A 12,228-nucleotide genomic window follows, 5' to 3' on the forward strand; every position below is an offset into this window, starting at 1 on the left:
AGGAAGAAAACCTTCAAGTCAGTGTAGGCTGGTGATTTCAAGATGCTGGACTTTGGTGTCAGACCAGTGTGGCACTGGTTCCATCACTTATCTCAGTGTGATGTTGAGCAAGTTCTTTAATTTTGTCCCCATCTGCTAATGGGAATAATAACAGCATTGGGTGCTGTGCTGTCTACATAGAGTGGTTGTGAGGATTGAGGGAGATCTCAGTAGAAAGCTTCAATATAATTCCTGGCACACTGTAAGTACTGGGCTGTTATACTATTATAAATTAAATAATATGATAGTTCATTTATGATGATGATTGTTGATTGTTATAAAACAGAGACACAGAATCCCTTCAGAGTAATTAATGTAGTTTAAATAGCTCAGCCAGGTTAGACTTTGGAGCTCAGATTGCCTGCTTGGGCTGAGTTCCGGAACCAGTGCATATGTAGAAAGTCAGCCATACCTCAGGACTATGCTGCTGGCTAAGAGGGTATCAGGTTGTCACCAAAAACACTCGAGTTCCCTTCTTGTAAATTTTGAGTCAGTAATGCCATCTTCCCCAAATAAGACAATACACTATTACAACTTACCATATCAATTTTGACTCATTATTCTTTTTTGCCCAATGTAATCAGAAATAGATGAGTGATCAGTGACAGATACTGATAAAACAGTTAATGTGCTGTAAAAAGAACAATTGAGAAAATGCTGCTCCCTAAAAATTTCCCATTGCAGATAGGGAATTTTTCTCTCTTTCAATGTTATTTAGCATAATAAGCACAGATAAAGATAGATTTACAAGATTGTTTATCACAGTGTTATTATAATGGTAAAAAGTTTAACATAAAGAGACATCAAAAATCTAATATTACAAGAATATTCTGAGAGTTGAGGGAAAAGTGCATTATGAAGTTTTTTTATGTTGAAAAAAATGTGTTCTCTGATTCTAATTTTGTGAATATTGTGTGTATTTATAGAAAAATATGAAATGTAACAACAAAAATATTAGCAGAGACTACCTCTGGGTATGAGATTATTATTTTAAATTTTCTTGTTTATGCTTCTTTATATTGTCTATGTTTTTTTGCAGTGAGCACATTTCTTTGGACTGGGGCAAAAGTTGTCTTTTATTAGTGGGAATTCTTTCAAATTTCTTCTTTTTTGCTCTAAGGCTTTTCTGTCTGGTAGATTGTTTCATCTGAATATGTCTTAACTCTCAGTCTGGATATATTGGATTTTTTTTTTCTCTTTTAAGTACCGACTTAGAGGTAATATGCTTCATTGATTTTGTGAGCTCATCTTTTGCATGTAGTGTTCAGAACAAGCCAGACACATTTGTTGTAAGATTGATTTTGTTACCTTGAAAACCAATAACAGATAATAAGATAAAGTCACCAATTAACTAACCTTTTTCTAAACCCATCACTTCCCTGTTGAAAGCAATTTTCAGCTCTGCCTGAGATTTAGTGTATTTAAATCAGCTCTGAATCTTCTATAAGAAGAAATCAATGTTCTTCTCTCTGTGTCTTATTTTATATAATTAGAATTGCGCCACTGAAGAACTATTAAATGTGCAATTGAGAATCTAATACTTTTAAAAGTCTACAAAATTAATTCAAATAAAAGGAAAATGGATAGAGTAGATACAATAAGTTTTTCCAACTTTCTTCTTTAATTGTAACTTTAAGTAACTTTAAAAAGAAAACAATATTACCATATTTATTGAAAAAAAAAATCTGAACAGGCCAAAAGCTGAACCAGTTTTTTGAGCATGAGAAGATTGAGATTTTGTTGCATTTGAATTTTTGGGATATCATTTTGGCCTTTTTTTCTTCTTTTTTTGAGATGGAGTATTGCTATGTCACCCAGGCTGGAATGCAGTGGTGCCCTCTCAGCTCACTGCAACCTCTGCCTCCTGGGTTCAAGCGATTCACATGCCTCAGCCTCCCAAGTAGCTGGGATTACAGGCAACCACCACCCCCACCTCACTACTTTTTGTATTTTTAGTAGAGATAGAATTTCACCATGTTGGCCATGGTGAGATGGTGTCTCAATTGTAGCCATTAATTGGGCTCAAACTCCTGACATCAGATAAGCCACCATCCTCAGCCTCCCAAAGTGCTGGGATTACAGGCGTGAGCCACCGTGCCTGGCCCATTTTGATCTATTTTTTAAAGTACTGTTTTATGTGCATTACAAAAAAGTTGAGCAAAACAGAACTGTGTAAGATAAACACTATTCTTTGGTGTGCACTGGACAGAAATGCAACATATACCTACATTGATAAAATTATTTTCCCCTCAGTAGGATAATATTCCACTGTTCTCAACTTGCTTTTTTGTCCTAATTTTTTTGTGAAATAAATTCAATTTCAGTACATATAAATTGACCTCACTAGGTCTATATTTTTGCATTTCTGTTGGATAATATTCTAGAAGTGGAATTTCCAGTTCAAAGGATATGCATGCTTAAAATTTTGTTTTGCCTCTCAAGAAAATTTGTGCCCATTTCACCACCCCTCAGAGGGAATGGGAATGAAAGATAAAGTTTCTAAAACACAGGCACATGGAGATTCTCCCAGGTTTTGATAGGATATTATTTAAAGTCACCATCAGAAGTTTGCTCAGCTGGCTTGGGGAAGAGATGCCTTCTAAAGCCAGAATTTTGTAAGGTATTCATGTCTAACTCTTTAACTCCATTCTCTACCCGAAAGTGTGTGTGTGTGTGTGTGTGTGTGTGTGTGTGTGTGTGTGTGTGTGTGTGTGTTTTGAGAGAAATGTGTCTCCTCTGCAGAGGATCCCTCAAAATGCTGAGTGTAACAGAGGGTACATTTTTGGAATCAAAGCTGAATTTACATTTCAGCCCTGTCTCTCAGTAGCAGGATGTCTTCAAGCAAATATTTAATGTTTCTGACCTGTGTTTTATCATCTCTAGCAAGAGGATGATCACTCCATCCTTGCTATAGATGTTTATCTATAACAAGAGGATGATCATAGGGTTCTCTGTGAGAATTAAATTCATTACTTAACACAAAGAGCTAATAAATGGTGAGAACTAAGAGCTCAATTAATGGCTACCATTGAGACACAAGAAAGAGTCATGATGATTACGCCAAGAGCACCTTAGAGGGTAAAGTTTTGCCCACATTTACGGAAAAACTTGAGACGATTACCAGCAGTCTAGTTAAGATATGCTATGTAGGCCAGGCACAGTGGCTCACACCTATAATCTTAGCACTTTGGGAGGCCGAGGCAAGTAGATCACCTGAAGTCAGGAGTTTGAGACCAGCCTGGCCAACATGGTGAAACTCCATCTCTACTAAAAATACAAAAATTAGCTGGGCATGATGGCACACCCCTGTAATCCCAGCTGCTTGGGAGGCTGAGGCTGGAGAATTGCTTGGACCTGGGAGGCGGAGGTTGCAATGAGCTGAGATTGCGCCGCTGCACTCCAGCCTGGGCGACAGAACAAGATTCCGTCTCAAAAAAAAAAAAAAAAAAAAAAAGATATGCTGTATAACACTACACCTTCGCCACCTGCATCCCGGAACCCTCTTTTAATTTTCACCATAACAATTTTATCACCTTCTCATGTGCATCATTAGTCACTCATTGCGCTTATTGTTTATGTCCTTTCCTAGGGTGTTGCTCACTAAACCCCAACATCAGGGTAGCTGAAAACAAAGCCTGACACATAGTAGGCACTCAATAAGTTAATGAATGAATTTCTTCGTAACATTTCTTAAACCCATTCAGACGTATTGTCAGCTAATATGCCAGCCCTTCGGCACTGAGCATGCCCAAAATAACCCAGGCTCAACTTGGGGTAACACAGAGTACTGGGCCAAGAGCCAGAACCTTCAGGTTCTCTCTTTGCTTTTGCCAGTCCTAGGGCTGACCACTCACAGGCTGGATTCTTGGACAAATCATGTAACAACTTAACTCAAGTTTTGTAAAAAAAAAACTAAGATTAGCAATGCCTACCTGTCATGACTCCCTTATATTATGCAGGGATTCTGTGACGTTATCTTGTAAACTCTGGATTTTCATCCGAAGCACCGCAAGAAAAAAAAAAATGCTTTTACTTTTCATAGGGGCCAAAAAAGCAAAAAAAGAAAGGAAGGAAGGAAGGAAGGAAGGGAGAGAGGGAGGGAGGGAGGGAGGGAGGGAGGGAGGGAGGGAAAGAAAAGAAGGAAATGGGAAATGGCAGGTTTTGCTGGACTCTAGCCCAAGCCCAAGGCTCTTGGGTAGGATCAGGATCTGAAAAAGCATTTTTAGAAACTACTAACCCTGGGGGAAGGGGTTTCCCAAAGGCACTGTACCCCAAGGCGTCAGGTGAAAAATACTCATCAAATTTAGAGGCTTATCTCTTGGCCCTACCTAGTATTTCTGTACTATGCAATTTACCGATAGCTTCTGGGAATGGCAGCTTGTAGTTGAGGTCAGAGGCTAGCTATCACCTGGAAGAACAGGGAGGAGATGGGAGGGGAAGGGAAGAGGGCTCTGTGTGGTGGCAAGAGGGCTCTATAGAGATGCTCCAGCTCCTCAGAGCAGCATCCCTCGAGCAAAGACTTGGCCTGAGATTCCCCTTTCTCAAGGTGGGGTGATGTCTAGGTTGATCTGGAGACCCAAAAGTTTGGGATGTATATGTGTTTTGATCCTCCCATCACCCCATCTGCCTTTGTTTCTTTATGAGCCACACCTGTTCTCTCGTGCCTTCTGGAAAATACAGCTTCCTTTCTGGTTTTCTACAGTGGTGTTTTATCTCTCTTAATATAGCCAGACTTCAGCCATGGGAAATAATTTGCAAATTCTTAAATAATCCATAATCTCTCCCCTGCTTCCGTCTTTACATAGGGTTTCAGCCATGTGGTGAACTCAGCCTCCTTAGAACCACCAACCTCACAAACTCCTCATGCTCCACTTACCCCGTTGAGAATCTCTGAGTATGATGAGAAACATTCTGAAGAGACTGCAATCCCATGTAAACGATATAGAGACAGACAACAAGGTTGAGGCGGGATACTATGGGCTATGATACTATATTCTCCTCGTGGGAATTATTAATAGCTTAGAGAAATCCTGCAGTTAAAAAAAAAAAAGCCTGTTTAACTTTGTTTAACCCAGTAGTTCCCTAAATTATTAACTAAGAAACTGTGCTGTGCATAAATTCAGTGTAACACACTTTGAAAAATACTGATTTAAAGCATGAGAACATTCGTGTGAACTCATGGGAAGGAAAGGAGAGTGGACTTCTGAGTTTCTGTGTGCATGTTATCACATAGTTACAGGGGTTGAAGTGATGGTTCCAGGCTGACCAAAGAAGAAGCTGTTTACACTCTTGGTCAAATCCTTATCTTTAGAGTTTGAAGAGGTTATTTTATCAGATCACTACAAGCAAACTAGCACAGTAATTGATTTATTCTAAATTAAATCACTTGAGATGCATCCATAAACCAGTATGCCAATGTGGCAATATCCTGAGTGATCAGGAACATGCTCTGGAGTCAAATAGATCCTGCTCAAATCCCAGCTGTCTGACTTACTGCTTATATAACCTTATGTGAGCCTTAGTTCGTTCTCTCTCTCTCTCTCTCTCTCTCTCTCTCTCTCTCTCTCTCTCTTTTTCAGAGTTTTGCTCTTATTGCCCAGCCTGGAGTGCAATGGCACATTCTCGGCTCACTGCAGCCTCTGCCTCTCAGATTCAAGTGATTCTCCTGCCTCAGCCTCCTGGATAGCTGGGATTACAGGCATTCACCACCACGCCTGGATATTTTTTGTATTTTTAGTAGAGACAGGGTTTCACCATGTTGGCCAGGATGGTCTCAATCTCTTGACCTTGTGATCCACCCTCCTCGGCCTCCCAACATGCTGGGATTACAGGCGCGAGCCTCCACGCCTGGCCCTTAGCTCTCTTATTAATAAAATATGGACAACGATACTATCTACATCCTGAATTAATCCATATAAAGCACTTAGAACAGGAAACTTTTATTTGAGCAGAGACTCAGAATGTGAAGTTACTATGTCTCATGGTAAATATTTCTAAGCTGTGACAGTATCTAAAGATATAGCCTTCAATATGGTTTGGCTCTTGTCCCCACCAAAATCTCATCTCAAATTATAATCCCCACTTATCAGAAGAGGAGCCTGGTGGAAGATGATAGCTCATGGGGGCAGATTTTTCCCTTACAGTATGGTTTGGCTCTTGTGTCCACCCAAATCTCATCTCAAATTATAATCCACACTTATCAGAAGAGGAGCCTGGTGGAAGATGATAGATAGCTCATGGGGGCAGATTTTTCCCTTGCAGTATGGTTTGGCTCTTGTGTCTACTCAAATCTCATCTCAAATTGTAATCACCACTTGTCAGAAGAGGGCTCCCAAGTGGGAGATGATTGGATCATGGGGGCAGATTTCTCCCTTGCTATTCTTGTGATAGTGAGTTCTCACAAGAGCTGATGGTTTTAAAGTGTGGCACTTCCCCCACTCTCTTTCTTTCTCTCTCTCTCTCTCCTTCCTGCCACCATGTAAGATGTGCCTTGCTTTCCCTTCTGCCATAATTGTAAGTTTCCTGAGGCCTCCCCAGTCATACACAACTGTGAGTCAATTAAACCTGTTTCCTTTATAAATTACTGTCTCAGGTAGTTCTTTCTACCAATGTGAAAAATGGACTAATACAGCCTTACTCTGCCATAGAATAACTTTTTTTTTCTTTGAGATGGAGTTTTGCTCTTGTTGCCCAGGCAGGAGGGCAATGGCATGATATTGGCTCACTGCAAGCCCACCTCCCAGGTTCAAGTGATTCTCCTGCCTCAGCCTCCTGAGTAGCTGAGATTACAGGTGTCTGCCACCATGCCCAGCTATTTTTTTTTGTATTTTTAGTAGATATGGGGTTTCACCATGTTGGCCACGCTGGTCTTGAACTCCTGGCTTCAAGTGATCTGCCTGCTTCTGCCTCCCAAAGTGCTGGGATTACAAGTGTGAGCCACAGTGCCCAGCCTAGAATAACTATTGACTGAAAAATATGGGACTGTGAGCAAACAATGAGGTGGATAATTTTATTCAGCTTTGCTTCATGGATGATAAGGAAGGACCAGGGGTCCTAGAACTACTCAGTTTTTAATCCGTCTTCCAATGGCCCATGTTGTAGAGAGAAAACTCAGAGGTAAGTTACAGCTGAGGACTGGGGCAATGTGTCATATGAAGAGAAAAGAGGAGATAATAAGGAGAGTTTAACCTGGATGAGGGAAAGTGGGAAGTGTTTTTAACAGCTACTAAAGGTATGGAACTTAGGGGACAGAGAGTTATGTCCCAAGAAGACTTCTCAGATGTTTTTGGTGGTACATGATATGAAATCCCTGAGTGATCCAGCTTTAAGGAAACCTACATGAAAGATTGACATTGTTTCAAAGCCTCTAGCATTTAATTTGTGTGTGTGTGTGTGTGTGTGTGTGTGTGTGTGTGTGTGTGTTAGTGTGATGTCATGCTTATACTGAGATATATGCTTATACTGGGGCCACCAGATTTATTAGGGTTACATTGACCAGGTTACTTTCTATTCTTTATTTGGGCCTCTCTTATTGCTGTTTCCCACCAGTCACTAGACTTCATTGTAACTCCATATGTGATTCATATCTCAAGATATACTGGAGTTTCAAATGTGACATCTTACCTTACATTATTTGCATATTGTATTACCTTGTCTCTTCTCTTATATATTAGAGAAGTGGCTGGAGTTACTTTTATTTTCTCTGCAGAGTGCTGTAGTTTGAGATCATGTCTTAGAGTTGGTTACTTCTGAGAATTCCACTGTACATAAATTTTCAGTATCTAGAAATTTCAATTGGCCTCTTTCATCAAGCCACATTCGGAATCAATTTTCAGGAAATTTAGTCACTTTCTAAACTATACAGAAAGTTGGAGAGGGAGGCCATGTAGGGTAGATTTAAGCATCAACCTAATTTTAATTTTTTTAAATACGAGTTTAGATAGAACCAAGTATAATTTGTCAGTCTCCAGTTTTGGCTACAGAAGATTTTTGGTAATTTGTTTCAAAAGATGCATTAAAATGCTTAGAGTCAACCAGGCCCAACCTGGCTTCCATTTTTCTGTCCCATGTCCTCACTGGTTTATTAATTTGGATAGACAGCATGGCCTGATTTTTATATCAGAAGATATACTCACCACACTCATGGAAGAAGGAATCAGGGTCTGTGGACTACCTGGTGAAGGTACATAGTGAAGGGAAGGACAGAGAAGATTTGGGATTTAAAGAACAAGGGATGTCCTATTCATTTGTTTTTAAGGAAAAAGGAAACTGAACATTTGGGTATGCAAAGAAATCAGCAGAAAGTGAAGGATTAAAGGTGGAAATAACCACTGAAGCAAGTTCTGGAGGAGAAAAAGGCAGATTTAATCACAAACCTGGGTGGCCTTGGAGAGGAGGAAGCACATGCCATTCTCAGGGAAAAAGAAGATGGAAGAAATATAAGGCATCCGAATTGAAGGAGTTTCTGACATGACCTTAACTGTCTCTGCATAGTTAAGAAACAGTCAAATGACTGTGAGGGAAGCAAATGCAGGTTTGGGACTGTGAGAAAAATAGAAAAGAGGATAGTGAGTTGTTCAGGAAAAAAGTAAATAAGTTCGTGTCAAGTTTCAGCCACGTTGAGGGCCTAGCTGACAGCCCCATCACTACAAAGCATACTTGTCAGCGTCATCATACAGCAGCCCAGAAGCCAAGTCATGGATGGTTTGAGTCTGCCCAGAATTGGGGACTGGGACATGCCTGTGGTAGAAAGTCAAGCTGTCTTCTTAGGGAATCTCTGGCTGGTGAGTACCAACTAAAATGCTTATCATGGCAGCAGACCAAGGCCAAGAAACTAGAAGTTTGCTGAGGACAGAGAAGTTTTATTAGAATAGAAGGGAAGGCAGAAGTCAAATTCAGGGATGATGACTTCAGGGTTTAATAATACAGAAATGAAGTAGTTTGAAGTGATAATCCCAGTTTTCTTCAATGGAGGTTTGTAAAAGAGACAGGAATACTGAGGTCTGAATATGAAGGAAGTCATCCTTATGAACTTTGCTGTTACCCAGTGTCCAGGCTGGATGACAGGTATTTCCAGGAAGAGAATGGATAACATGAATATGTGACATTTCCTCAACTCAGGTGACCACAAAACTGTTTTTTCTTGCAAGTACCAGTATTCCAGAGATCATACCTTGGAAAACTCTGTTCTAGGGCTCATAATAGACTTTCAGTTAATTGAATGAATGAGTTACAGGTAAGAAGTTAAGAGGCAGCCTAGGAGGGTGTCAAAATAAAGAGGCAAGTATGGTGTCTCCAATTATGGGAATCATTGTGGGCCTAGGCATCCCCCACTCTGGTACTTCCATCTCCTGCACTGCCACCTTCTCTACTGCATCCCTGTCACCTTGCTACCAATTATGGGCCAGGGAGTAAGATTTACTTACTGAGATATATCTCCTTATTACCTATTCCTTTCTTATGTTTGTAGATGGTTCTGTTCTTGCAAATCCCCAAATAGATCTCAATGAAATCAAAGTTACTCTTTGGCAGTGAAGGGTTGGCAAAGAATACCACAACATTTTGAAAGCTCGGGTGCAGAGAGTCCCTGTCCCCGGGTGTCCTGACAGTTTACACATAATATGCGTGTACATATTCCTCACTCCACAGCCTTCATTTCTCTTCCATTTCAGTTGGCTGTGCCTATACCCACCCTCATTTCGTGTCACTCTGACAGTTAGTTAGCAAAGGAGTATAAGGAATCAAACAGTATTTTACAAAGTATCATAGTAAAGTGGTTGGGTAATGATGTGCTGGATTAATGCTGCTTCTGAAAATGGAAAACCAACCCTACCACCACCACCGCCATTCCACCCCCACCTCACTGGGTAACTGGAGGATAGACAGGACAGATATCAGAAAGGTCTTTGTAACAAGAAAAATAGTACAGAACTCTTCACTAAGCAGAGGATTTGGTTAAAGAACATAAAAGACTTGGAATGGCTCTCAAGTATCTGTTGGAGGGGATACCAACTTTGCTGTAATCATGACTTTTGTTGCTTTGTTTCAGAACGCCAGCCAAGCCCCTCCATGGCCAATTCTAATGCCCTCCCTTCAAGTTCAGCTGGGATCAGCAAGGAGCTGATTGATCTGCAGCCTCTCATCCAGTTCCCGGAGGAAGTCGCCAGCATCCTGATGGAACAGGAGCAGAGTATTTACCGCAGGGTCTTGCCGGTCGACTACCTCTGCTTCTTAACCCGGGACTTGGGCACTCCCGAATGCCAGAGGTCCCTGCCCTGCCTCAAAGCGTCCATCTCAGCGTCAATTCTTAGCACTCAGAACGGAGAACACAACGCCCTTGAAGATCTGGTGGTCAGGTTTAATGAGGTAAGAAGCCACTTTTGGATGTCTTGGTATCTGACTCGCCTGTAAGTGATTTTCAAGCATCCTTCCCCTTCTAGGTTCGTCTGTTCCTGATGTGTCTCATTGCCACTCTGTCTTGCCACTTCCATGATGGCTGTTTCCTTTCCCGGCAAGGAGACAGACGTCACATTGCAATCCTTCCTCTCACTGTACCCCAACTTGCCCTTAAGCCTAATTGATTTCACCTCCATTCCATAGCATTACCCAGTCCACCAATCCTAGTCCCTTTGGGCACCCAGAATGCCAATGCCCAGCCCCTTCCTCTCCCCCACCGAACCCGCATTCCCACAGAGGCTTTTAAAACCACATGCCTCAATTTTGAGTTTTGACAACATGATCCCTGACTGCATTCGTATAACCAACCCCCTCACCGGCTCCCATTATCAGGACTCCCTCAGCAGAAACACCTGGGTCAGCAGAGCAGGCGGGAACCATGGGCAATTCATTGAGGGGCAGTGAATCACCTCGGTTCTCTCTCTGCATCCCACAAAGATCCTCAGCCCCAGAAAGTCACTCCAAAGCCTCTGAGACCACATCAGAAGCTGTTCTGAAAAAGACAGGTGTGACTGGAGTCTGGGAATACCTAGGGCAAAGCCATTGTGTGGGGGTCTAGGGACTCACGGGGAGATAAAGAGCCACTGGCTGGCATCCTTGTGGCCCTGGGGGAGGGAGGAGTAGCAGGAAGGAGCAGGGAGTCTCCATGCAGTGCTGGGGTCAGGGCTGACTGCCTTCTTGGGCTTAAAATGCACTTTATCTTAGTAATGTGACCCACACCCTGACTTTTGTATTCTACATTTTGTGTTTTAGACTTAATTTCTTTTGCTTTGAATATTAAATCACAAAATATTAATTGGTATGTTTGTTGGTTGTTAGTTGGCTCAACACAGATACAATAGTTTTCTATTTTGGTAATTTAGTAAACTCTACCTAAATGTTAACAGGATATTCCTATTCTGAGTTATATACATCTCTGATTGACTGAGGATTGACTGAGGATCTGTCAGCCATTGTTACTTAAACACTTTCTGGCCAGGTGGGGTGGCTCATACCTGTAATCCCAGTACTTTAGGAGGGTGAGGCAGGAGGATCGATTGAGGCTGGGAGTTCAAGACCAGCCTAGGCAAAACAGCAAGACCTTGTCTGTACAAATTTAAAAATTAGCGGGGCATGGTGGTACACACCTGTAATCTCTGTGGAGGCTGAGAACAGAGGATCTCTTAGCCCAGAAGTTTAGAGGCTTCAGTGAGCTAGGATTATGTCATTGTACTCCAGCCTGGGTGACAGAGTGAGACGCCGTCTCTAGAAAAAAACACAAAACACTTTCTAACTGGAGCTCACTTTGCAGCCTCCATAGCTTGCCAATCCAAATCCTGATGATGGTTGTAAATGTCAGTGACCTGATAAGGCCCAGTGAATGCAGCAAATGTTAGAGGCTGAGCTCAAGTGATTCTGTGCCCAGACATGCCCTGAACACCAGTCCATCTGGCACTGTTGTGTTATTTTATATGTACCACTTGCTCCTTACAACAACCTTGGGAGACAGATATTGTCATGTCATTAGCCCCATCTTATCAATGGGACTAATTTTCTAATTAATGGGAAATGGAAGTATGTGGAGATGAAGTTATTTTCCCAAGATTACACAAGTGGTAGGTGGCAATTTTGGTTTAAGCCCACATAGTCAGGCCCTGGAGCCTGGGCTTTGAACCACTCTAGGATGCTGCTTCCCACCTGCAGCAGGATTGCACTGGGGGTTGGTGTCTGCTAAAACTGCAGATTCCCAGCCCC

At 41.7% G+C, this 12,228-nt stretch overlaps 1 protein-coding gene across 4 annotated transcripts in view; it reads left to right on the forward strand.

The window, feature by feature from the left end:
* PLCE1 (phospholipase C epsilon 1) overlaps positions 1-12,228 on the forward strand; it is a 299,887-nt gene that overhangs the window by 133,978 nt on the left and 153,681 nt on the right. For all 4 annotated transcript variants that reach the window (XM_074382600.1, XM_074382601.1, XM_074382602.1 and 1 more), the window contains exon 3: positions 10,088-10,404. In XM_074382600.1, coding sequence (XP_074238701.1) covers positions 10,088-10,404 — 317 coding nt within the window. The remainder of the gene's footprint in view (positions 1-10,087; positions 10,405-12,228) is intronic.

This window comes from Saimiri boliviensis, chromosome 12, assembly GCF_048565385.1.
Source record: "Saimiri boliviensis isolate mSaiBol1 chromosome 12, mSaiBol1.pri, whole genome shotgun sequence".
Taxonomy (NCBI): Eukaryota; Metazoa; Chordata; class Mammalia; order Primates; family Cebidae; genus Saimiri; species Saimiri boliviensis.